Here is a 26,868-nt window from a genome sequence, read left to right as displayed (position 1 = left end):
CATTCTTCCATTCAGCAAATATCTATGGAAGCCCCCTGCTGTGTGCCAGGCCCTGTGCTAGGCTGTAGGGCTATAGCAGCGAACAGGGTGGGCATAGCCTCTGGCCTTGTAGGAGCTGGCTTTCTCCAGGTGGGGGGGCGGGTTTGGACAGCGCACAGCAGGTGTGCGTGAGTGATAAGCAATGAGGATAGTGTGGGCAGAGACACGAAGCAGGAGAAGGTCTTGTAGAGTGATGGAGGCTGGCTGTTGGCTCAGCAGGTGATGTCTGCACACAGGTCCCTCAGTCTCAGCTTCCTTCCTGGGGGCTCTGGTACCTTCTGAGGATAGGCGTGGCTTCCAGGATGCTAGATGGGATCACCCAGATGCCTCTCCTGTGGACACTTGCACTCACCGTGTCCACAGCCAACCTGAGTGTCCACATTGCCATAAAGTGGCTGTTGGAGTAGGATGCCAGCCCGTCCCTGAGATGGTGACCCTCACTCTGGGAGTCTGGCCCAAGTGAGTCCCATGAAGGAGGTCCACAGTCCCCAGCCCTCTCCTGCCCCCCAGACGCGGCTGTGTCTCACTCTGCACAGCGAACCCTGGGCTTGAGCCACAGCTGATGACCCACAAACCTGTCTCCTCCAACGTGAGCCTTCCCTCTGAGCTCTGGGCTGCTCAGACATACTGCCTCCTGGATGCCTCCTGGGTCCATCACCCATTTGGACTCACCAAGTCCACAGTGCCTCAAAGCATGTGATCTTCCCCAGCAACACCACACCTCTTCCCAGCATTCCCCCACAATCCACCCATCCGTCCGTGCCCCAGCCCAAGGCCACCTGCCGCTCTCAGCCACTAGGCATCACCAGGTTCTGCCACGTCCACCTCCCAGACAGAGCTGATGCTGCCTGCTCTTCTGCAGCTCCGGCAGTACCCGCTCCTGTGTCAGCTGCTCCTGTGGTCATTCACACACAGGTCAGAGTGAGATTTCTGGAAAGCAGCTCCCCTCCTGCTTAATAGCCTTCAGTGGCTCCCTATTGCCTTGGGGACGGGGTCTGAATTGCTTACCATCCCTGGTAGACAGTGTTGCCCTGCTGGAGGACCCTTACCCATCACTGCAGCCCAGGGCCTGTCTTGTGGGATGGGAAATGGACCACACCTTCCTCCTTTTAGGCTCCTTCAGAAACTGTAAAATGGGTTTCATCATTGTATTCATCTCACAGGGGTCCTTAAGCATCCTAGATCAGCGCCCTGCACTAAGGAAGCACTGTATCAGTGTAAAAACGGGAATAAAGTCAAATACACAGGCTCATTTGTGGCGTTCCTGCTCTGTGCCAGGTGCGGGGCTAGGTTTCTCCTTACAGAAGGTGAAGCAGGTTTCCTGCCCTGGCGGGGCCACGTGCCTTCTGGGACATGTTCTTCCTTCCTCTCCACACACTGCCGCCCCTCCCCTGGGCAAGTCTTGTTCATTTACCCATCCCACCCGCCCTCACCGACCCTGTGGGACCAGGGGGACCTTCCCGGCCCCTCAGCACTGACAGTTCCACCCTCACAGCCTCCTACGTATCTGATGGTGGCTGACCTCAGTCCACTCCATCTTGGTGGGTGGCACCTCCATCCTTCCAATGGCTCAGGCCAAAGCCCTCAGGGTCATTTTATAAAAATTGTTTATTTATTTTTGTATTGACTGTGCTGGGTCTTTGTTGCTGCACAGAGGCTCCTCATTGTGGTGGTTTGTCTTGTTGCAGAACGTGGGCTTCAGTACTTGTGGCACACGAGCTTAGCTGCCCTGCGGCACTGTGGGGTCTTCCCAGACCAGGGATCAACCTCAAGTCCCCTGCATTGGCAGATGGATTCTTAAGCACTGTGACCACCAGGGAAGTCCCTCAGAATCATTTTTTTTACTCCTTCTAATCCCCTTTTCTCTGCCCCAGCCCTCAAACTCCATTCTGTCAGCAAAGCCTGTTGACTCTACCTTCAAATCAGATCTAGAATTTAACCCATTCTTACCTCTTCTTCCCTACAACCCTGGCACACCTGGCGCCTAGTACCTGGGTTAGCCCAGTGGCCTCCTCATGGGGCTCCGCTTCTGCCTTTGACCCCCCAGGCCAGAGGGAGCCTTTGATAGTCTCACCTCTGTGCCCCAGATCCTCCAGTAACTTTTCTTCTGGCTCAAATATTTGTTAAAGGCAAGGAGGAAGACATGAATGAATGAATGAATGTCCTTTTCCACATCTGTAGTAGCTGGCAGATAGTAAGTGCTAAGAAAGCACCTGCAACAAGAATATACGAGGCAGGACTTCCGTGGTAGCATAGTGGATAAGAATCTGCCTGCCAGTGCAGGGGATGCAGGTTCAATCCCTGGTCCAGGAAGATTCCACATGCTGTGGAGCAACTAAGCCCATGTGCCACAGGTACTGAAGCCCACACACGTAGAGCCCATGTTCCACAACAAAGAGAAGCCACTACAGTGAGACGCCCACACACACCAGGAAGAGTAGCCCCTGCTTGCTGTAACTAGAGAAAGCCCCCGAGCAGCAACGAAGACTCAGTGCAACCAAAAATAAATAAAAATGAAAAAAAAAATACGTGGGGCACGAGTGAGTGGGTGAGGATGGGAGCACACAGTAGGTACACGGGGAGCCTGGTGGGGACAGGAGCACACAGTAGGTTACATAGGGAGCCTGGTGAGGACAGGAGCACACAGTAGGTACACGGGGAGCCTGGTGAGGACAGGAGCACACAGTAGGTACACAGGAAGCCTGGTGAGGACAGGAGCACACAGTAAGTACACAGGGAGCCTGGTGGGGACGGGAGCACACAGTAGGCACACAGGGAGCCTGGTGAGGCCTGGAGCACACAGTAGGTACCTGGGGAGCCTGGTTAGGACATCAGCACACAGTAGGTACACGGGGAGCCTGGTGAGGACAGCAGCACACAGCAGGCACACAGGGAGCCTGGTGAGGCTTGGAGCACACAGTAGGTACCTGGGGAGCCTGGTGAGGACTGAAGCACACAGAAGGTACATGGGGAGCCTAGGGAGGCCTGGAGCACACAGTAGGTACATGGGGAGCCTGGTGAGGACATCAGCATGCAGTAGGCACACAGGGAGCCTGGTGAGGCCTGGAGCACACAGTAGGTACACAGGGAGCCTGGCAGGCTCTTGAGTGAGGTGATTCTTGCTCCTGGTGGCAGCAGAAGCAGCCCTCCAACCAGCAACCCCTCCCCTCCCTTCTCGGGTTGGGAGTGGGGCAGGCAGGCAGAGCCCAGGCCATCTCGGGGCCCTGGCCTGGCCAGCCTCTGTTTTGGGTGGGGCAGCTGATGTGGCCACTGGTTCCGGGAACCCTCACTGGGCAGCAGTTCTGGGAAGGCTGTGTCTTCCTTTCCCTCCTGGCCCCCTGCCAGACCGGCTGAGCTGCCCCGGAGAGCAAGGGAAGCTGCCGGCCAGCTTCAGATTGTGAAGTTTCAGGAGTCAGCAGCTCCCAGGGGAGGTCCCCCCACGGCCCTGCTGTCCTGGGCTCCCTCTCCACGTGCTCCTTGTCACGGGGCTGGCTGCATCCTGTCCGCTGATCCACCCCCTCCACCACCACCCCTCCCTTCACTGGGTCGCAGCCCAGAGAGGAAAGAGGAGTAGGAGGCCTGTGCACCCCGCTGGGCTCAGGACGGGCAGACGGGTCGGGCAGACGGCCGCTTCCATACCCCTGCTGGCTTCTGACACTTCAGGACTCACCGCTCATCTCCCCCAGATCAAAAGAGTGAGTTAAGTGTGTCTCCTGCCGCACACTCTGGGTGCTTCTGCTCTCTTCTTGGCTCAGACTTCCCCCAACTCTGCTGCTTCCTAACTCTGTGACCTTGGCTTTGTCACTTGTCCTCTTGAGGCTTCAGGCTTCCTCTCTGGCCAGCGGGACTGGTAACGCTGCATGCCAGGGCTTCAGGAACTGTGTTTCTAGAGGCAGTGAGTGGTTAGGTGCATGGGTTCTGGAGTGAGATTGCCTGGATTCAGATCCTAGCTCTGTGCCCACAAGCAAGTGCGCTAACCGCTCTGTGCCTCTGTGGCCTCATCATTAAAATGGGGATTGGTGGGATGGGGAGAGAGATGGGAGGGAGGTTCAAGAGGGAGAGGATGTATGTATACCTATGGCTGATTCATGTTGAGGTTTGATAGAAAACAACAAAATTCAATTATTTTTCAATTAAAAAATAAAATAAATTTTAAAAATTGAAACAAAAAAAATAAGAAAAAAGAACATAGCTGAATTTAGTAGAAAATGACCAAAATAAATGTCATTCAAATAAGAAATAACATAAAAAGATTTTTTTTTTTAACTGGGGATTTTAACGGTACTTGTGAGAACTAAATTGCTCAGTATGTTATAGGCACTTAGAACCAAGTCCTGCAAGCACATAATAAGCATTATATATGCATAGCAAGTGGAATGAGCAGAGGCTTGATACATACTCCATGTTTAAAAACATTATTGTCTTCACTGTGGTTGAATTTCAACCAACATTTCATAGATGTTTCATGAGCACACACCGTGTACATGTCAGGCATTGTTTAGACACGGGGACAAAGCAATAACCACAGCTGTTTTTCTCAAAAAGATGTTTGTTTTATCGATTTGTAAGACCACTTTATATATGAAGGCCCTTCACTTTCTAGAATGCAGATTGCTACTATTTTGCTAATCTTTTGCTTGCTTGCTTTTTTTCTTCATGGTGTGTTTTGATCTGGGAAAGTTAAAAACATTTTTGTTACCAAAGCTTTGTGTCTTTGCCATCCACATCCTGAAATAAAATAAACATTCACACATATAACCTCAGTGATATGATTAGAGGTGGTGATAAGTGTATGACAGAAATAAACAAGGTGCCTAGATAAGAGGTAACGTGAGCCCTCGTTGCGTGGTGTTTCCTGATATGTAGGCTGCAAAGGAGCAAAGAGACAGGAGTACATCAGAGTGTTCAGAAGGCCACTGGGATGAAAGGCGCTTGGGGAAACGGAGCAGGAATAGGAGGGAATAGTACTGGGGTCTCAGGATCCAGATCATTACGGGGATTTGGGATTTTTTTGTGTGTGCATTTTCTTAAACTTTTAATTTTATGATAATTGTTGTAAGAACGAGGGCTTCCCTGGTGACTCAGAAGGTAAAGAATCTGCCTACAATGTGGGAGACCTAGGCTTGATCCCTGACTTGGGAAGATCCCCTGGAGAAGGGCATGGCAACGCACTCCAATATTCTTGCCTGGGAAATCCCCATGGACAGAGGAGCCTGGTGGGCTACCGTCCATGGGGTCGCAAAGAGTTAGACATGACTGAGCGACTAAGCAACAACACGACAAAACAAAGAATTCATCCACACAGTTGTAAGAAATAATACAGAGAAGTCCCTTATACTCTTTCTGCGAAAGGTAATACTGTCTTACAAAACTGGAGTTCAATATCACAACCAAGATATTGACATGGATAGAATCCCCTGATCGTCCTCAGATAGCCCCTGTTGTGCTTGTCTGCATGTGTTTACAGGCAAGCACGCACACACATGTTCTTTTTATTCATTTTGTTAGCCTGATTCTTATTAGTTTAACCTTATCACGTGCACAGGTTTTGTCTCCACAACCACAGTGAGACACAGAACAGCCCTTTCCCTCTCCAGGATCCTCGGGTTGCCTTTTATAGGCACACCCCCCTCCCTCCCTCCTTCCCTGCCACGCCCTCCCGCCACCACCGGCAGCCACTCATCTATTCACCATTTCCATAATTTGATCATTTCAAGAACGTTACATAAATGGAATCGCACAGCGTGTACCCTTTTGGATTGGCTGTTTGCATTCCGGGGTTTGGATCTGATGTTGAGTCAGAGATGCTGTTCTGGGATGGGTTGTGAACCCTTGGGGCTCTGTGGCCCGCTCCCCCCCACCCCTCCGAGTGAAGGCATCTTTCAGGAGCCAGAGGCCAGTGAAGTGAGCAGATCATAGCCTGGTTTCCAATTTTAAAATGATTCTGGCTGTGACATGGGGTGCAAGATGGCAACATGGGGTGCAAGATGGGGTAACTCATGTTTGTAGTAACTGCTCACTGCCCCCCCACCCCTGGCTTCCCCTTATTCCATTGTTCTCCCTACCTCCAAACTAGGTTTTGGAAAAAAACTTGACATGACCCTATTCAGAGATTCTCAAACACTGCTCATGGCCTATAGGAGGGCCTTTGACCTGGAGTCCTTACTTGGGCTTCAGCAAGCTCAAGTGGGCTTCCCTGGTGGTTCAGTGGTAAAGAACCTGCCTATCAGTACAGGACACAGGAGACGTGAGTTTGATCCTTGGGTTGGGAAGATCCCCTGGAGGAAGGCATGGCAACCCACTCCAGTATTCTTGCCTGGAGAATCCCATGGACCAAGGAGCCTGGCGGGCCATGGTCCATAGGGTCACAAAGAGTTGGACACAACTGAAATGACTTAGCACCCAAGCAGGCAAGCTCAAGTAACCTCTGTGTGAACCACTAAGATGGAATGCAAAATTAAATGTTTGCACTTTTCTAGGAAAAGATCTTGGAGTTTGCAACGGATGTTTAGATGAGTCAGTGACCTCCAAAGCTTTGAGGACTCCGGTGTCTAAACACCTATAGTAGTTAAGAGCCAGCAAAGGCTCTGGATCCTGACTGCCCCTGTTCAGATCCCAGGACTGTCACCTCTCTGTAACCTCAGACAAGTCACCAAACTTTTCTGAGCCTTGGTTTCCTCATATGAAAATGGGAAAAAATAATAGTACCTACTTCATAGGGCTGTTTTAAATATTGAATGCTCAAACTACCGCACAATTGTACTCATCTCACATGCTAGTAAAGTAATGCTCAAAATTCTCCAAGCCAGGCTTCAACAGTACCTGAACCAAGAACTTCCAGATGTACAAACTGGTTTTAGAAAAGTCAGAGGAACCAGAGATCAAATTGCCAACATCTGTTGGATTATTGAAAAAGCAAGAGAGTTCCAGAAAAACATCTATTTCTGCTTTATTGACCATGCCAAAGCCTTTGACTATGTGGATCACCACAAACTGTGGAAAATTCTTAAAGAGTTGGGAATACCAGACCACCTGACCTGCCCCTTGAGAAATCTGTATGCAGGTCAGAAAGCAACAGTTAGAACTGGACATGGAACAACAGATGGGTTCCAAATAGGGAAAGGAGTACGTCAAGGCTGTATATTGTCACCGTGCTTATTTAACTTATATGCAGAGCACATCTTGAGAAACACTGGGCTGGATGAAGCACAAGCCAGAATCAAGGTTGCTGGGAGAGATATCAATAACCTCAGATATGCAGATGACATCACCCTTATGGCAGAAAGTGAAGAGGAACTAAAAAGCCTTTGATGAAAGTGAAAGAGGAGGGTGAAAAAGTTGGCTTAAAGCTCAACATTCAGAAAACAAAGATCATGGCATCTGGTCCCATCACTTCATGGCAAATAGATGGGGAAACAATGGAAACAGTGAGAGACTTTATTTTCTTGGGCTCCAAAATCACTGCAGATGGCGACTGCAACCATGAAGTGAAAAGATGCTTACTCCTTGGAAGAAAAGTTATGACCAACCTAGACAGCTATTTAAAAGCAGAGACATTACTTTGCCAACAAAGGTCCGTCTAGTCAAGGCTATGGTTTTTCCAGTAGTCATGTATGGATGTGAGAGTTGGACTATAAAGAAAGCTGAGCACTGAAGAACTGATGCTTTTGAACTGTGATGTTGGAGAAGACTCTTGAGAGTCCTTTGGACTGCAAGGAGATCCAACCAGTCCATCTTAAAGGAAATCAGTCCTGAATATTCATTGGAAGGACTGATGTTGAAGATGAAACTCCAATACTTTGGCCACCTGATGTGAAGAACTGACTCATTTGAAAAGACTGATGCTGGGAAAGATTGAAGGTGGGAGGAGAAGGGGATGACAGAGGATGAGATGGTTGGATGGCATCACTGACTCAATGGATGTGAGTTTGAATAAACTCAGGAGTCGGTGAGGGACAGAGAGGGCTGGTGTACTGCAGTCCATTGGGTCGCAGAGAGTCAGATATGACTGAGCGACTGAACTGAACTGAATATATATATGTGATGTTTAGGGCTTCCCTGGTGGCTCAGTAAAGAATCTGCCTGCATTGCAGGAGACCCAGGTTCAATCCCTGGGTCAGGAAGATCCCCTGGAGGAGGGAACAGCTACCCACTCCAGGAAACTTGGCTTGTTTAAATATTGGGGTAAATATTGTATATTTGTTGACTGCATGATGAGGCTGCAGGAGATGGGAGCACAGAGCCCTTTAGGGAAGGGCCTGCTAGATCCTCTGGGGTTTTGGGGCCCTCTCTGTGTCGGTTGTCATCCTCTCAACAAGCTTCAAATCAGCAGGATTCCTTCCAAAGGGATGCAGTTACAGTAGGGTACTATCATGTCCCTGGTCATGGCTCTCATATTTCTGTTAATATGGCTTTAGCTGGAAGGACTCTTTTGATTATTGAATTAATCTATGTAAAAAGTTTAGAAGGAAGCAGAATAACCAACTCTTCCTGGCTCATTTCGTTCCATCTTGTTGGGTTCAGTCTGTGGTTCTAGGAGAAGTTGAAGGAGTTGGTATATTGGAAGGTACCTGGGCCCAGACCCCAGCAGACCTGGATTCTGACCCTTGCCCTGCCCTCTCTCTAGCTGTGGTATCTGATGGGCAAGTTATTTGACCTCTCTGGCCTCAGTTCCCTTAGGAAGAAAGTGGGAATAACAACCCATCTTGCAGGGCTCTCCGGCTGAGTCAGTAAAGTAATAACTCTAGTGCGCTTGGCAAAGGGTCGAGTGAATACTTGACAAGCAGGGTTCTGTTTACACAATGCTTGGTTAGGATAAAGAAGCTGTTTCCAGCAGTCAGGCTCTGCTCAGAAATGACCTGGGAGTGAGCACCACATCCATGGAGGACTACAAGCAGAAACTGGACGGCAGCGTGTGAGAAATGGAATATTGGCAGGCACCCCTGTTTGGGTTGGCATTTGGACTGGGCTCCCAACCCCAATCTCAGGAATACCACAGTGGAGGGTGGGGACTTGAAATTATTTCCTCTTGACACATGCCTTACCTTGATTGCTTGCTAATTATCCCTTTTCATTCCTTTTCTTCTCGGCACCTTTGCCTTTCATTCCCTGTGATGTTCAGAGAGCCCTTGTTGCCACCCCATCTGTGCCGTGTGAAGACGTGCACATCACATCTTGCGTTTTCCCCTGAGATGCAACACCCGCTGTCCCTGTGAAACCAGTCGGTGTGCGTATGTGGGTGTGTGTGCGAACATACATACGCCTGGATGTGCCCTCCAAGACAGATCAAAGGTAACACCCTGCCCGCTGTACATGTCATAGTTCAGTCTTCCCTGAAAGGGGCTTGCTTTGCCCTCCCACACCATTTTAGAGGACTTCACCACGTTAGCCTTCTGCTGTGTGACCCTGGACATGCGTCTTGACCTCTCTGTTTCTCTTTACTCAAAATTTGGGCAGGAGTGACCCCTTTGCCATCTCTGTCACAGGATGCTGTGGATCTCTGTGATCTTTCGAGAGGGAAGATTATGCGAACTAGGCAAAGGAAACCAGCATCACAGCCCACTCCCATCCCTCCTTCCTTGGTCTTCACAGCAGCTCTGCCAGGAAGGCCAGTTCAGGTGGATACCAAGTCTCCCCTAGGGAAAGTTTTCAGCCCTGTGCTGAGCCCATCAGAGGCGCCAGATCATGTCCAAAGTGAATTCATTCATGCTTTGTACATGCTTTCCTAGCACAGGCGTTGTCCTAGGTACCAGGAGCTTGATCGTACACGACACTTGTCTGGGCTTTGGGGATGATAGATACACAATTGAAAGGAGAACGTCTCCCAGTCTCCTTGCCTTTCGCCCAGGGCACTTTTTGAAGAGTACAGGCCACTTACTATACAGACCACCCTTCAAGTAGGCTTGTCTGACATTTCCTCGTTTCCATGTGACTCGTGCACTGGGGACAGGCCCCCAGGGAGGGGATGCTGTGGTCCTCCGAGAGCATTGTTTTCCGAAAGCTCGTGACCTTGATTTGTCCCTGGCCATGTCAACACACACCATTTGGTTAAGGTGGTATCTGCCCGGTTTCTGTGTATAAGGCTCTATACAATTATATATACATCTATATATATAAAGTACTGTATACAAAATATCTAAAGTTATAAAGTTAATTAATGGGGCTTCCCAGGTGGTGTTAGTGGTCAAGAACCCAGCTGTCAATGCAGAAGTCCTAAGAGACGTGCTTTGATCCCTGGGTCAGGAAGATTGCCTGGAGGAGGGCGTGGCAACCCACTCCAGTATTCTTGCCTGGAGAATCCCATGGACACGGGAGCCTGGTGGGCTATGTGTCCATGGGGTCCCAAAGAATCGGACATGACTGAAGCGACTTAGCATGCGTGCATAGTTAATTAATAAGTATTTGACTCATTAATTCATAATAATTAATATGAGTTTGTGGGGAGATACTTGGAGGCTGCCGTGGTGAAGTAGAGCTGTCCGTTCCCCCCACTTACTCATCTGTATCACCTTAGACTTCTGCACCCCTATTTTACCTCTTAAGGGTTACAGTTGCTTACTAAAAGATTTATTATGAGGTTCCAGTTTTGCCTGTTTTGGCCAGTGGGCACCCATTCTAGCTGGCTCTGTCTTTTCGAGAGGTCCTCATCATTCTTGGAGCCCGCCCTTACCGGCACAACAATTCTAAGCTTTCCGTGTACTTTCCCTGCTCCTAGAGTCAGCTGTTTCTCCGAGGAGCTCTGGTTTCTGTCAGTGCAGAATAATATTTAGAAGCCAAGCCCTGGGCGCTGGGATGGCATGGTCCTCAGATGCATAAAAGGGCATCGTCGGAGCAATTAGCAAAATGGAAATAGGGTCTGTGGGTTAGCTGGCATCCGTGTTAACTTCCTGCTTTTGATGGTTCTATTGTAGTTATGTTGGTGACTGTCCTTGCATTTCTTGATAAAGTACTCGAGTATTAAGGGGTCGTTTATTCATTATGAATAAATGTATAAATAAATGAATACACGAGAGGGAGACAAGAGAGTGAGCAAGAATGAATGAGGATAGGGAGAGGAAAGGCATGGGGATGAGAATGAGTTCCTGGTGTGTTTGAAGAGTGGTGGCAGGAGGTGAAGGTGGCCAGTGGGGCAGGAGTGCCTGTGTAGGTGGGGGCCAGGTGGAGAGGAGGCGGGGCCAAGTACAGAGGGAGGCGGAGCCAGGTGCAGAGGGAGACTGGGCCCCGCTGTGGAGGGATTTCAAGTGGGACAAAGTCACTGGAAAGCTTCCGACGGAGCTTGGGGCTCCTGGCGTGGTATTAGGCCCATCTCGTGCTTCCGACTCTGTGCCAGGTGCTGTAGGTACACAGCTCACTTCCTCTTTGCAACATACCTGTGAGGTTGATCTTAGTATCTTTTCCACGGAGCAGTAAAAGGAGCCAAAACTCTGAAAGAGTAACTCTGTAAATGGCGCATGAACTTTGAAGCAGCCCGAGACCTGGCAGCTGCTTTTCCGGATGGGACCCCCACATAGAGACCGCTGCGGTGCTAGCCGGTGGCGGGGTGGGTGCTCTCAGTCAAACCAGGGGAGCCATCCCAGTCTATTGCTTCTGAGAGGGCGTTTGGCATTACGCGTCAGGAGTGGTAGGAGGAAATTGCAAACTCCGTGACCCCTCGGGAGTCGGGAGTCGGCTTCTGAGCGCTTTTCTTAGTGACGATAACTGCTGACAGTACTTGACCCATTACTTTGTTCAGGTCACTGTTTGAGGACTCCACCTGTGTAGATTTATTTAATCCCTCACAACAGGGACTTCCCTGGTGGTCCAGCGGTTAAGAATCTACCTTCCAATATAGGGAACTCAGGTTCGATCCTTGGACGGCATAAGATCCCATATGCCACATGCCTCAACTAGAGAGAAGCTCCAGTATGCCTGCAACTAAGACTCTACACAGCCTAATTAATTAATTAATTTGTAAAAAATCCTCATAACATCCCAGTGAAATGGAGCGTACTGGCCCCACCTGATGCATTAGGAAACCGAGGAACAGGGGCGTTATGCAATTTGCTCTGTCCCAAGCCACAGAGCAAGTATTTAAAGTTAAGGAAATAATCAGAGAAATGTATGGTGATGGTTCTCCAAGGAAGGGCTCATAAACCCCGCTGTTTATAGTAACAAAGTAATAAACATAATAAATAAGGGCTAAAATCTGACAATGGCCACACAATGGAATACTACTAATTAACTGCTGGGGATCTAGTGGCCTGGAATGATGTTAAAGGATGTAGTAAGTTTAAGTTTTAAGCTTTAGCATGTATTGGGTGCTGCTATTTTGGTAAATAAAATTTATATTTATCTCTCAGTTTTTATAGAACAGATATGGAAGAATAGATTTCAGTACGTAAGGGGTTCTTGCTGGGCCTTGTGATTTGGGGGGATATGAATTAGGTTTTCTTTGGGGTAACCGCATTTTCTAATTTTTATTCCCCAATCACGGATTGGGTGCTGATTCTAGGAAAGACTGAGGGCAGGAGGAGAAGAGAGCGACAGAGGATGAGATGACTGGATGGAATCACCGACTCAATGGACATGAGTCTGAGCAAACTCCAGGAGATGGTGAAGGACGGGGAAGCCTGCCATGCTGCAGTCCATGGAGTTGCAAAGAGGCAGACACGACTGAGTGACTGAACAACAACAGATCATGGATTATGGGGTGTCGTTAACACACTAGGGGTGATGCACGATTCCATTTGTGCAAACAGCGAAAAAGCGACTTCTAATCCAGGGCTTAGAAGTCAGGGTAGTGGAGTAGCGACTGGAGGGGACAGCAATAGTGTTGTGTAACAGCTGACCACAAAACCTCAAGGGCCATGTAACAAGAGACATTTTTAGCTCAAGCTCACGGGGGCAGCTTACCTGGGCTTGGCTGATTTTGCTGGGCTGATCTCACTAGTGCATCCAAGGTCAGCCTCCAGTTGGCCAGGCAGCCCTGTTGATCTTGACCTAACTCAAGTGACCTCACTCTCCCAAATGGGGCAGCCGCCTGTTCCCTAATGCAGCATGAAACTGCTGGGGCTGTTGCATGTCAGCATACTCCCAGAGTCTAGCCCAGGCATGTTGTCCAGGAAGCGGCCCTGCAACAGCATGTCTCCCTGTGCATCACTTTTGCTAATGTCCTACGGGCTGGAGCTAGTCACATAGCTGAGGCCAGGGTTCAAGGGTTGGGGAGAACACCCTACCCGGAGTGATGATGGGGGTGGGAGCACCGCAAGATTGTTGGTGTTCAGTTGCTAAGTCATGTCTGACCCTATGGACTGCAGCACGCCAGGCTTCCCTGTTGTCCACTATTTGCTCAAATTCATGTCCACTGAGTCTGTGATGCTATCCAACAATCCCATCCTCTGCCGTCCCCTCCTCCTTTTGCCTTCAATCTTGCCCAGCATCAGGGTCTTTTCCAGTGAGTCGGCACTTTGCATCAGGTGGCCAAAGTATTGGAGCTTCACCTTGAGCAACAATCCTTCCAGTGAATATTCAGGGTTGATTTCCTTTAGGATCCACTGGTTTGATCTCTTTGCTGTCCAAGGGACTGCAAAGTTACATGGGTACAGGAGGAGTGAAGAACTAAGCCATGGATGTAGTAAATCTACCACACTCAGCAGCGTCACTTTCAGTGGCTGCCTAATACTTCATGGGGACTTCCCTGTTGGCTCAGTGGGTAAAGAATCCACCTACAATTCAGGAGACACAGAAGCAAGTTCAATCCCTGGGTCAGGAAGATCCCCTGGAGAAGAAAATGGCAACCCACTCCAGTATTCTTGCCTGGGAAATCCCATGGACAGAGGAGCCTGGTAGGCTACAGTCCGTGGGGTCGCAAAAGAGTCGGACACAATTGAGTGACTAAGCACAGCACACAATACTTCCTGGCATGGGTACCATCATTTATTTAACCAGCTCTGTTGCTGCTGCTGCTGCTAAGTCGTGTCAGTCGTGTCCGACTCTGTGCGACCCCATAGACGGAAGCCCACCAGGCTCCTCTGTCCCTGGGATTCTCCAGGCAAGAACACTAAAGATTGACACTTCCAAAGTATATTTCAAGGAACTGTAAACTGCTCCAGAGCTTAATTGGGGTTTTCACACACACACACACACACACACACACACAGACATAAATGAAGGTTAGATCTGGAAATAAATTTTGTAAGCCTTGGGTTAAATGAAGAAAGATAGATTCCTTTACTGTGAGACTTAACAGAACCTTCACATGTTAATGTGTATTATGAATTTGCAGAAGTCTAAGGGGTTTGCTCAAACTTAACAGACAATGGGGTTTCTTTTAAGAAGCATCTCTTGGGACAGGTGTTCTGTGGCTCTGACTCTGGGCTTTGTGCGGGTGTGTTGTGTTTAGTGGTTGTAGGCAGAGCTCTGGGGGGTGTAGAAGGCTTGTTGCTGGCCAGGGGAGGGTCATGTCTGGAGGGAGGTAAGCTCTGAAAGCTGCCCTTGGGTTGATGGGGCTGGGAGATCACGAGTCAGTGCTAAACCGCTAAGCTGATTACTTGCTCCCAGCAGGCACCATAGGATCTCCCGATGGGACGGCTTCTCTCTGTACTGTTCCCAGTGAGCTGCCTGATCCTGTTATGGGTGGCCGGCTCTGGTAAGTAACCCCCCGTCAGTCATCTGTTCCTTCCTTCATTCAGCAGACCTTTGGATTGTTTCTGCACCAGGCCCCCAGGATAATCAGAGAACAACACAAAGATTTGAGGAGACCGCATGATAGTGGGAGGGGACAGCTGATGACAAATGCTTCTTAATATTAAGGAGATTCTAAAGATCCTTAGGTGCTTCCCTGATAGCTCAGCTGGTAAATAATCCACCTGCAATGCAGGAGACCCCAGTTCAATTCCTGGGTCAGGTAGATCCACTGGAGAAGGGATAGGCTACCCACTTTAGTATTAAGAGTCTGCCTGCAATACCCAGGTTCTATCCCTGAGTTGGGACGATCCCCTGGAGACGGGAAAGGCTACCTTAGAAGGTGCTGCTGTTGTTGTTCAGTCGCTAAGTTGTGTCTGACTTTGCAACCCGAGGGACTGCAGCATGCCAGGCTCCACTGTCTCCCAGAGTTTTGCTCAAATTCATTCAGAAGGTGGTGGCAAGAGACAAAATAGGGCAGATGAGGGAGGACTCGGAATGCTGGCTGGAGGGGGAGGACTGTGATTTGAAGATGGAAGGGAGGTTCAGGAAGGGAGGGGACATGGGTATACCCATGGCTGATTCTTTTTGATGTATGACAGAAAACCACAAAATTCTGTAAAGCAATTGTTCTTCAATTTAAAAATTAAAAAGTAAAATAAATTGCCTGGAGTCACAGTGGAGCAAAAATTTGAAGGAAATGGGGAGCCGGGCACACGTCCAGGTTAGGAGTGTTCTCAGTGGCGGCCCGGAGCCCAGAGCCTGCCTGGAGTGTTGGAGAGACCAAACGAGGCAGACCTAGGGGAGTCAGTGAGCAGGAGGAGGGAAGAGGTGGAGACAACTAAGTAAGCGGGGGCCCGAGCAGGATGGGAGCTGGGAGGCAGGGAGGAGGCACCGTGAGACGGGTGGGGCCGGGACCGGCAGAGCAGAGGGGGTGGAAATTGGCATTTGGATCCATCTGAAGGTAGATTTGAAGGCAGATTGGAATTGAGGTGAGAGAGACAGAGGTAGCAAGAATGACTCCAGTATTTCTAACCTGAGTGACTGGGAGGGACACAGTTGTCATTGATGAGATGCAGAGGATATTTGGAGCGGGCGGGGAATCAGGAGTTAGTTTTGGACATGAGGTGAATTTGGGATATTTATTAGACATTTAGACTCTCCTTGGGCTTCCCTGGTGGCTCAGTGTTAAAGAATCCACCTGCCAGTGCAGAAGATACGGGTTTGATCCCTGGGTTGGAAAGATCCCCTGGAGGAGGAAATGGCAACCCACTCTAGTATTCTTGCCTGGGAAATCCCAAGGACAGAGAAGCCTGGTGGGCTACAGTCTGTGGGGTCGCAAGAGAGTCTGAGATGACTTAGCGACTAAACAACAGCAAGATTCTCCTTAATGTGGTAACTCCTTTATCCAGTGAACAAACAAGTTGATGTGAGCTGGGAGGGGCCTGGTACTGAGCATGGGAGCCAGAAGGCACCTGGTGGCCAGGCATGGCCACCCAGAGCAGGGCAATAGCTCCCTGATGATTTGGCAAACCCAGCATTCATCTGGCTGGGTTCAGATTCCAGCTCTGCCAACAAACTCGCTGGAAGAAGTCCCCCAAACCTCTCATCCGGTCCTTCAGCATTGGCCCAAGCCAGAGGACAAGGCGTCTGGATGACAAGGCCATGAGGGTCAGCCTCCTGAACACAGAGAGGGCTGGGGAATAGATCGGGGGCAGGGAGCAAGTCAGTGGAAAATAGTGCCTCCCCCAACCCATACCATGGGATAGATGCCTGTGGTGGTGGGGTAGCAATCCCCAGACTGACATGTTTTTCCTTCAATTCAGCCACGGGCAGGTCATTGAGTTTGCAGATGATAAAAGTGCATTTGGTCTGTCCCCGCTGATGGACCCTGTCCCAGAGGGTATTTCTTCAGCTGCAGGCATCATCCCAGTGCTAGCTGGGAAACTCCCAGAGCCCGGTCTTGGCCCCCGCTCTGTAGGGACTGTGCCTGGGACAGTGGTTTCATTGTTGTGCGATGGGCCCCTTGGTCCTGTGTGGGCTGGTTTCTGACTCATCCCTCTTGGTCATCGGGCTCCAGCTGCTCAGAGGTCTCCTGTGTCTCCCCAGGGAGCATGAGGGTCCTTCAGGATCCCACCTGCTTCTCGGACTACATCAGCAACTCCACCTGTGAGTGGGAGATGGCCGGGCCCACCAACTGCAGAGCCGAGCTCCACCTGTCCTACCAGCTGAATTTTTACTACTCTGAGTAAGCCTGGGCTGGAGCTGGGCTTTGGGGAGGGTTTGCCTTGGATTTCATCTGGCCTAGGTGGTGCCCTGGAATGCATGTGCTAAATTCAGCTCTTGGGGGCTTGACTGGGCACCGTAGAGATGAGGTGCCCTGGGGTGCAGGGTAAGAGGCAGTGAGTGCATTGTGGTGCTTCAGGCTCAGTGTCACCAAGGCACCTGGCAGGTGGATGTGGTGGAATTCTGGACTAGATCAGAGGTTATCAAACATTTTTGTCTCAGGATTCTCTTGAACGCTTAAGAATTAGCGAGGACCCTAAAAGCTTTAGTCTGACATCAGCTGTTGTTGCTATTCAGTCACTAAGTCATGTCTGACACCTTGCGACCCCCATGGACTGCAGCACGTCAGGCCTCCCTGTCCTTCATTATCTCCCAGAGTTTGCTCAAACTCATGTCCATTGAGTCAGTGATGCCATCCAACCATCTCATCCTCTGTCACCCCCTTCTCTTCCTGCCCTCAGGAAGAGAGCCAGCATCAGGGTCTTTTCCACTGAGTTGGCCCTTTGTATCATGTGGCCAAAGTATTGGAGCTTCAGCTTCATCATCAGTCCTTCCAGTAGATATAGCCTGGGTAACTTACATCTATTGATATTTTCTGTATTAGAAATTAAAACAGAAAATTTAAATCACAAGAGCCAACAAGTTCACATTCAACAGGCTGTCGGAGCAACAACATGGCCACAGATCATGTAGCCTCTGGAAAATTCCACCCTAAGCTTGTGAGAGAAAAACAGTGGAAATGACGGCTGATGTCAGAGTATTACTATGAAAACTGGTAGACCCAGTGGAACCCCAGACCACACTTTGAGAACTTCCAGGCTAGACCATTGTTTAGGGGTGCAATGTAGTGATAGAGCTCACTGCAGTGATTGGTGGACCATGGAACTTGGAATGTTTTTCCAGTTCACTGGTTCACTGGGATATCCCATGGTACACAGGGCTAGCTGTTGTTGCACGTGGTACCCAGGACATGACCTAGTACACAAGACATACAGTTATGGAGCACAATGGGATATACAGCATACCCTATGTGGGCTACTGAGTACACCCAATGTGGCTCCCCAGTTTGGGCTACCGACTGTGCTTCTGTATGCACATTGGCTTAGACTGGGGATCTGCAAACTGCCCCATGGGTCACATCTAGCCCACCACCCATGTTTTTTAAATAAAGTTTTACTGACACACATCCATGCCCATTTGTTTATGTATTGTCTATGGCTGGGGCTTTTTTGTGCTGTATCAGCAGAGTTGTATAGTTAGGACAGAAAGGGTATGTCCTGCAAAGCCACAAATATTTAGTATCTGGTCCAGTACAGAAAACATTTGCCAGCTGCTGGCCTAGCCCATGAGATGTGGGGTTGGCTATTTTGGGTGGCACGTTAGGATTAGGCTGTGGGGCACAGGGCATGTGCCCAGGCTAGACTGTGCAACCGGAGAGGCGCTAGGACACACACATGTCGTTACAAATTCTTTTATGCCATGGGTTCTTCCCCTTCACTGGCTTTCAGGGTCCAAGCCTGGGGACAGGGGTGGATAAAAGTCCACGGTGGATGTGATGAGGAGCTGTGGGCAGCAGGGAGGTGGTCCCAGGCCATTGTCCCCACCACACCCCAGCTACTGTGATCCCAGGTCCCCAGATCTGGTCCTTGAGGCAGGGTGACCAGGAAGCTGGAAGGGCCTGTGGTTTCTTGAGGTATGTCCCGGGGACGCCGGTGAGTCACATGCCCAGCCTAATGCAACATCTGTGTTTGCAGAAACCACACATGTGTCCCCGAGAACAGAGCAGGTGTGGGGGGCACGGTGTGCGTATGCCATATGCTGATAGAGAACCCAGTCAGACAAGACATCTACCAGCTGGACCTGTGGGCAGGGAAGCAGCTACTGTGGAACAGCTCCTTCAAGCCCAGCGAGCACGGTGAGTGGGGTGGGGCGGGGCGCGGGGCGGAGGGGCAGAGGGGCGGGGCGGGGCGGGGCTGCAGGTATTCCTGCAGTGTGCTGGGCAGGCTTCATTCCGGGGAAAGGGCCATCCAAGCAGCCTCCTAGCTTTTCTCAAATCCGAAGGGGTTCGTGCCCCTTTCTTGGCCTCAGTCTTCCCATCTTTGAAATGGAGTTGGGCTCAAGAGGACATCAGGCCCCGTTGAGTTCAGATATTTCAACCTTCAGAATTTAAGTGCCCAGATCAACGTGTTGAATGAGGTATGTTTGGTGGAAGGCATGCTTGCTGCAGGTCAGAAACTGAATTGGGAACCATCCTTCCACCCTCTGTCGACTATTCAGCTGCTGCTTCTTTAGACAGTGTAGACCATGGGAGGCTGCCCTTATCCTGATACCCAGAGTTCCCACAGGAATCCCTGGAGAGCATGCTGGAGTGTAGTAACAGGAGTTTAAAACACCATTTATTCCTGTGTGACCTTGGGCAAGCCGTGTTACCTCTCTGAGCCTTGGTTTCTCAAAGACAGTTATTACCCCTATTTTGCAATTGAGAAGAAAAAAAGTACATAGTTCAGAAAAGGCAAGTAACCTGCCTAAGGTCACACAGCTATTAAATGGTAGAGGCAGTATTCTCACAGAGCACACAGTCTTCGCCACTACATCAGCAATTCCTGAAGGGATTTCTCATATCCAGGGTGGGGTGGGGGTGATTTAAATTGACCTATGAATGAATCTGTCAATTAAAATAATTTTTACACATGCATATTGATTTTAGGGGCTTCTCTGATAGCTCAGTTGGTTAAGAATCCACCTGCAATGCAGGAGATCCCAGTTCAACTTCTGGGTCAGGAAGATCCACTGGAGAAGGGATAGGCTACCCACTCTAGTATTCTTGGGCTTCGCTTGTGGCTCAGCTGGTAAAGAATCCACCTGTAATGTGAGAGACCTGGGTTTGATCCCTGAGTTGGGAAGATCCCCTGGAGAAGGGAAAGACTACCCACTCCAGTATTCTGGCCTGGAGAATTCCATGGACTGTTATAGTCCATGGGGTCGAAATGAGTTGGACACGACTGAGTGAGTTTTAATGCTCATTATGTACCTGTGATCTCGTGGGTATGATCATTTTAAGAGATGAAGTTTTAAAACACATGAATCAAAATAAAGAAAAATCCTTAGTAAATAATACAGTACACAGATGTGGCCAGAAGTATGAAGGATCAAAGTGGAAAAGCCAGAGTTCAGGTTACTTGGCTTATCCATTTTGCATTCACTGTGAAAAGGTAGTTAATTACCACTGAAGCGCTCAGTGGACTTCCCTGGTGGCTCAGTGGTAAAGAACCCGCCTGCCAGTACAGGAAGCTCAGGTTCGATCCCCGGGTAGGGAAGATATTCTGGAGAAGGCAATGACAACTCACTTCAGTATTCTTGCCTGGGAAATCCCATGAACAGTGGAGCCTGGTGGGCTACAGTCCATGGGGGGTGGCAAAAAGAGTCTGACATGACTTAACACCTAAACAAGAAGAACAATCAGTGCTCAGTAGGATTTTAGCAACATGAGAATCGGGTATATGGTTATAATTCTCTGTTATGACTAAATCGATGTGGTTTCCCATTGATGTGCTGCGGGGGTGGTGGTGACTGAGAACCTAAACTGTCTACATGCCTGCATGGGCCCACCTCCTCCCGTCGCCCCAGCCAGCCCCTCACCAGCCACTCCTTCTCCACAGTGAAACCACCGGCCCCCAGAAACCTCACGGTTCACGCCGACATCTCCCACACGTGGCTGCTGACGTGGAACAACCCGTACCCTTCTGATAACCTCCTGTACTCCGAGCTCACCTACCTGGTCAACATCTCAAATGAAAATGACCCCACGGATGTGAGTGGGTGCCCCTTGGGGTTTCTCTGTGACCAATTGGTACTCGGGTGGGTAGAGACTCAGACTCTGGGGTGTGAGATGGGGAGAGTAGCCCCCACCTGGACGTGGCCGGTCATGGCTCTGTTCAGGGACCAGTCTTCCCATCTCGCCAAGGCCCCTGGTTCCCAGTGTGCAGACAGGGAGTTTATTTTCAGACATGGCTCCTCATCTATAAAGGAAGAACTGTGGACCCCATCTGTTTCCCAGGGGTGGGGCACATGAGATTTTAGGCGATACCTCTGCTGCTGCTAAGTCGCTTCAGTCATGTCCGACTCTGTGCGACCCCATAGATGGCAGCCCACCAGGCTCCGCCGTCCCTGGGATTCTCCAGGCAGGAACACTGGATTGGGTTGCCATTTCCTTCTCCAGCGCATGAAAGTGAAAAGTGAAAGTGAAGTCGCTCAGTCATGTCCGACTCTTCTCGATACCTCTAAACACACTTAAATGACTGAATCTCAGGGCGAGATGGTCACTCCCTCCTGACACTGACTATCAAGAGTCGCTTCTCAGCTGAGCTTTTTTTTTTTTTAAGAAGATTTATTTACTTATTTATTTGACATTTGAACTAAATCTGTACTTTAGTTAATAATGCTGTATCACATGTTAATTTCCTGCTTTTTTTTTAACAACATAGTATTTAAATCCTCAGAATTGGATTAGAAGTTTCAAGCCTCATTCAAATACTTTTTTAAAGCACTATGAATAATAAACTTTCTAGACTTTTATCAGTAATACTAGATACCAAAATACATGGAACTATTATCAAAGTTTTGAATGAATATAAATTAGAAATTTGTCAGCTGAGCTTCTTTGTAACAGAGAAGGGCCTGCAGGCTCAGAGCCTTCCCTCAGAAAACATGTACAGCCATAATCTAATGCCTTTGCATGGTTTGGATTGCATTTACTTTATGAGATGTCCATGGCATCTTGATACTTGCCCCCAGTCACAGCAGTGGCAGAGGGGTTCTGTTTTATTTAAATTTTTTTATTTGTGATGTTCCTTTTTAAACGAATGTATTTGGAACCAGAGGTCAAATGGCCAACATCTGTTGGATCATCGAAAAAGCAAGAGAGTTCCAGCAAAACATCTACTTCTGCTGTACTGACTACACCAAAGCCTTTGACTATGTGGATCACGACAAACTGTGGAAAATTCTTCAAGAGATGAGAATACCAGACCACCTGACCTGCCTCCTGAGAAATCTGTATGCAGGTCAGGAAGCAATAGTTAGAACTGGACATGGAACAACAAACTGGTTCCAAATCAGGAAAGGAGTACATCAAGGCTGTATATTGTCACCCTGCTTATTTAACTTATATGCAGCGTACACCATGCGAAATGCTGGGCTGGATGAAGCACGAGTTGGAATTAAGATTGCTGGGAGAAATATCAATAACCTCAGGTATGCAGATGACAAGACCCTTATGGCAGAAAGCAAAGAAGAACTAAAGAGTCTCTTGATGAAAGTGAAAGAGGAGAGTGAAAAATTTGGCTTAAAACTCAACATTCAGAAAACTAAGATCATGGCATCCAGTACCATCACTTTATGGCAAATAGATGGGGAAACAATGGAAACAGTGAGAGACTTTATTTTCTTGTGCTCCAAAATCACTGCAGATGGTGACTGCAGCCATGAAATAAAAAGATACTTGCTCCTTGACAGAAAAGCTATGACCAACCTAGACAGCATATTAAAAAGCAGAGACATTACTTTGCCAACAAAGGTCTGCCTAGTCAAAACTATGGTTTTTCCAGTAATCATGTATGGATGTGAGAGTTGGAATATAAAGCTGAGTGCCAAAGAATTGATGCTTTTGAACTGTGGTGTTGGAGAAAACTCTTGAGAGTCTCTTGGACTGCAAAGAGATCCAACCAGTCCATCCTAAAGGAAATCAGTCCTGAGTGTTCATCAGAAGGACTAATGCTGAAGCTGAAACTCCAACACTTTGGCCACCTGATATGAAGAACTGACTCATTTGAAAAGACCCTGATGCTGGGAAAGATTGAAGGCGGGAAGAGAAGGGGATGACAGAGGATGAGATGGTTGGATGGCATCACCGAATCAATGGACATGAGTTTGGGTAAACTCTGAGAGTTGGTGATGGGCAGGGAAGCCTAGCCTGCTGCAGTCCATGGGGTCGCAAAGAGTCAGACACAACTGAGCGACTGAACTGAACTGAACTGACTGACATTCTGGGGCTTCCCAGGTGGCACTAGTGGTAAAGAACCTGCCTGCCAATGCAGGAGACGTAAGAGACGTGGGTTCAAGCCCTAGGTGGCGAAGATCCCCTGGAGGAGGGCACGGCAACCCACTCCAGCATTCTTGTTTGGAGAATCCCATGGACAGAGGAGCCTTGTGGGCTACAGTCCACAGGGTCACAAAGAGTTGGACAAGACTGAAGCGACTTTGCACGCACAGCACGCATTGACGTTTTTAAAACAGGGAGAGTTGATATGTAAGAAACCATCGAATAGTCTCAGGGCTATACAATGGATGGCTAAGCCCTCCTCTATTTTAGGTGCACTCACGTTCTCGCCTCAGATATTCACATTGGAGGGACGACATCTGAACGCCAGGGGCCCTGGCGCCCCGTGGAGCCAGGTTCCAGTACCTTCCCTGCCACTTGCTGCATGATCTTGAGTTTCTTGCTCACCCTCCTCTTGCCTCGGTTTCCCCATCTGTAACTTGGTGCTAACAAGAGTGCCCAACCCCGCAGGGCTGTGGAGAGCACAAAGTGGGTGACACAGACAGGCGCCCCTGGCTGGCATGACAACGTCATAAACGTCATCTTCCTTTTCCCCTGAGAGCCTCGGGCCTCAGAATCCCACCCATCTCGTCCTCCTGGACCCTGGTCTGTAACTATTGAGAGTCTGCTGGGACCATGCCTCGTGTCCTGGAAGCCAGGCCGGCCTGACCTTATCTGCCGCGGAGAGGCCCTAGACGTCTTAAGCTGCCACATCAGCTCTGTTCCTGCTTCCTCTCTTTCTGGCCAAGCCGGGGAGGTGGTGGGTGTTGATTACACCTCTCAGGTGTGGTTTCCCTCCTTGGCACTGGGCCAGGATGTGGGGCAGGAACAGGAAGGGTAGCGGGCTCATACTGGAGAGGCTCAGAGCAGTTGGGAAGAGGGGGCTGACATAGATGCCAAAGAAGGAGGCAGTTTGGTCAGTAAATCGCCTTCCAATTCCTGGAACTGTGAAGGCTTAGCTCAGGGGATGGGCTGGAGGGGAGAAAAGGGTACCACCTATGGGATCCAAAGGAAGGTCATGTGTTTGCTCGTCACAGTTGGATCCAGTATCCTGGAGTCTCCATCGTTTGGTCCTGCCTTATTCTGTGCTGGCTTCATTTTTTTTGTTTGTTTGTTTGTTTTATTTTTGGCTGCGCTGGGTCTTTGTCGCTGCAGGCGGGCCTTCTCTAGTTGCGGTGAGTAGGGGCTACTCTGGAGCTGCGGTGCTCGAGTTTCTCAGTGCAATAGCTTCTCTTGTTGCAGAGCACAGGCTGCAGGCACGTGGGCTTCAGTAGTTGCGGCGTTTGGGCTCCTTAGTTGTGGCTCGAAGGCTCTAGAGCACAGGCTCAGCAGTTGTGGTGCCTAGGCTTAGTTGCTCCACAGGCATGTGGGATCTTCCCAGACCAGGGATTGAATCCATGTCCTCTGCCCTGACAGGCTAATTCTTTACCACTGAGCCACCAGGGAAGCCCTGGCTTCATTTTTTTTTTTCTTTAATAATTTCATTTATTTATTGTTTTTGGCTGTGCTGCGTCTTCATTCCTGCCCAGGCTTTCTCTGGTTGTGGGGAGCGGGGGCTATTCTCTAGTTGTGGCGCCCGGGCTTCGAATTGCGGTGGCCTCTCTTGTTTCAGAACACAGGCTCTAGGACTCTCAGGCTTTAGTACTTGTGGCTTCCCAGGCTCTAGAGCACAGGCTCAGTAGTTGTTGCCCATGGGCTTAATTGCTCTGCAGCACGTGGGATCTTCCCAGATCAGGGATCGAACCCATGTCTCCTGCATTGGCAGACAAATTCCTTACCACTGAGCCACCAGGGAAGCCCTTGGCCTCATTTTTAAGCAGGCTCTTTGCTCACATAGAGGCCAATATGCCCAATAGAAGCTCCGGCCTTAAAGCCACGGTGGGAAAAGTTCTTCCCTCCGGATAGCCTCAGTAAAAGTCCCGGGGCCAGTGATCAGATACCTGCCTGGGACCACATGCCAGTCTCTGAACCTGTCACAGGCTGTAGGCAGGAGGGGGATGCTGGGGCTGTGTTCACACTGGCCAGGGGAGGATTACATTACCCCCTCTGGAGCGGGTCAGATCAACCCCGCCCAGACCAGATGGGCCGAGAATGAGGGAGGGGTGGCTCCTCAAAGGAAGTTCTGAGGAACAGGGAACAGAGACTGGGCTGGCTGAAATGCAGCTGGGTGTGGGACCTGGCACCACACTCCAGCCAGTGGACAGAATCGGTCAGTGTGCCTGGGCTGTGGCTTAGTGGTCATGTAGGTGCTCAGGGTTGCCCCAGGTCTCAGAATTCCATTTCCAGCTTCTTTTGTTGATGGAGCAGAAGCTAATGAGACATCTTCCCCCAGCTTTCTCTTCCCAAGGACAAAACTGGGCTGGCAAGAATTCCCCTCATTAGTCATTGGCCAGAGATGGTCACTTGCCCCTCTCTAACCAATCACAGGCTAGGGAATGAAATAGCCATGATTGGTTTGGACCAATGAGAATTAACCCTGGAACTGGAGACAGAGGCTTACCTACCTAGAGCTTTGAGTACTTGACCCCAGTGGTATGGATGCTGGGTGGGTGTCCAGCTGTGTTTGCTACAGTACTGCAGACACCAGCTGTGGCTCACACTGGTGGGATCAATTCTCAAAATACTAGAAACTCACTGTGGAATTCGGGAGATGGAGCTACTCCTTATCCTGGATGATTTCTGGAAAAGATTCTGTAATGGAGTTTTGGCTTGGGCATTGAAGGATGTATAGGAGTTCTCTAGCGAGAGGATAGGCCAGGTAGAAGGCTTGGAGGTATGAAAATTCATGGCGTATCTGAGGATTATGGGGCTGTGGGAGTGTGTACAGTGAAAAGGCAGAAAATGAGGCCTCAAGCCTACCGAGGGCCGTGAATGCCGTGTTCGTGATCATTTCTTGAGTGCCTACTATGTGCCAAGCATGATGTGTATTGTGACTAATGGCTGGGAAAACCCTGCAGGTGGAGAGGTGTTTGTCTCTCCCTTTAGTGATGAGGGCACTGAGGCTTGGAGAGGTGGAATGGCTCACCCAGAGTCCCAGCATTGGAAATGGCCAAGCTGGCATTCGAAGCCAGGATTTAAACTCCAGAGTCTGTGCTATTTTCCCCTCCCCTGGGATCTTTTGCCCAGAACAGCCTCCCGAACACCTGGCCCATTTGTTAAAAAAAAAAAACAAATGTACCACAAGTAGTTCCTTGGAAGCTTGATTTCTTTTTTGTTTCTTAGAAAAATATTTCTCAATTCCCTGATCCTCTCTAGAGTGTATGATTCCTTCTGTGAACCAGCTCCAGCTGCTGCTTCCTGTTTATTGCAATTTAGAAAGGGACAGTAACAGTGAGAGTGCCCTTCTCTCCCTGCCCTGGGTCTCCTCCTGCCACCTCCACCCTGTACCAGCTGCCCTCCAGTTTCTCCAGCAGGCTGTTAGGACTTTGCTTCCTTTTTGTGTACAACCTCCGCTCGGCTCACTTTATACCAGACCGTGTGGCGCTAATGGTAAAGAACTCGCCTGCCAATGCAGGAGATGTAAGAGACACAGGTTCTATCCCTCGGTTGGGAGGATCCCCTGGAGGAGGGCATGGCAACCCACTCCAGTGTTCTTGCCTGGAGAATCCCATTGACAGAGGATCCTGGCAGGCTACAGTCCATAGGAGCTCAGAGAATTGGACACAACTGAGCAAGCAAACATTATAATATTACTGCAAACACGACTGCTTGAAACAGCACATATTTATTGCCCCAGAGTTTCTGGGGGTGAGGAGCCTGGGCATGGCTTAGCTGGGTCTCTCAAG

At 49.5% G+C, this 26,868-nt stretch overlaps 1 protein-coding gene across 25 annotated transcripts in view; it reads left to right on the top strand.

Annotated features, from left to right (window-relative positions):
* The window catches only part of IL4R (interleukin 4 receptor), a 50,044-nt gene that overhangs the window by 11,612 nt on the left and 11,564 nt on the right, over positions 1–26,868 (top strand). Inside the window, exons 1-7 of one of the 25 annotated variants that reach the window (XM_086375221.1) lie at positions 3,595–3,734; positions 9,161–9,330; positions 12,530–12,630; positions 14,581–14,665; positions 16,810–16,948; positions 18,741–18,901; positions 20,646–20,797. In XM_086375221.1, coding sequence (XP_086231347.1) covers positions 14,599–14,665; positions 16,810–16,948; positions 18,741–18,901; positions 20,646–20,797 — 519 coding nt within the window. In that variant the 5' untranslated portion in view covers positions 3,595–3,734; positions 9,161–9,330; positions 12,530–12,630; positions 14,581–14,598. Of the gene's footprint in view, positions 1–3,382; positions 3,735–9,160; positions 9,331–12,529; positions 13,538–14,577; positions 14,666–16,809; positions 16,949–18,740; positions 18,902–20,645; positions 20,798–26,868 lie in introns of those variants that run through there. The other 24 variants (XM_086375218.1, XM_086375213.1, XM_086375222.1 and 21 more) reach the window with 24 other exon arrangements.

The sequence above is a fragment of the Bos grunniens genome, chromosome 25 (assembly GCF_055505025.1).
Source record: "Bos grunniens cultivar Pamir isolate PY7600 chromosome 25, Bosgru_T2T1.0, whole genome shotgun sequence".
Taxonomy (NCBI): Eukaryota; Metazoa; Chordata; class Mammalia; order Artiodactyla; family Bovidae; genus Bos; species Bos grunniens.
This window is presented reverse-complemented; position numbering and strand designations above follow the sequence as displayed.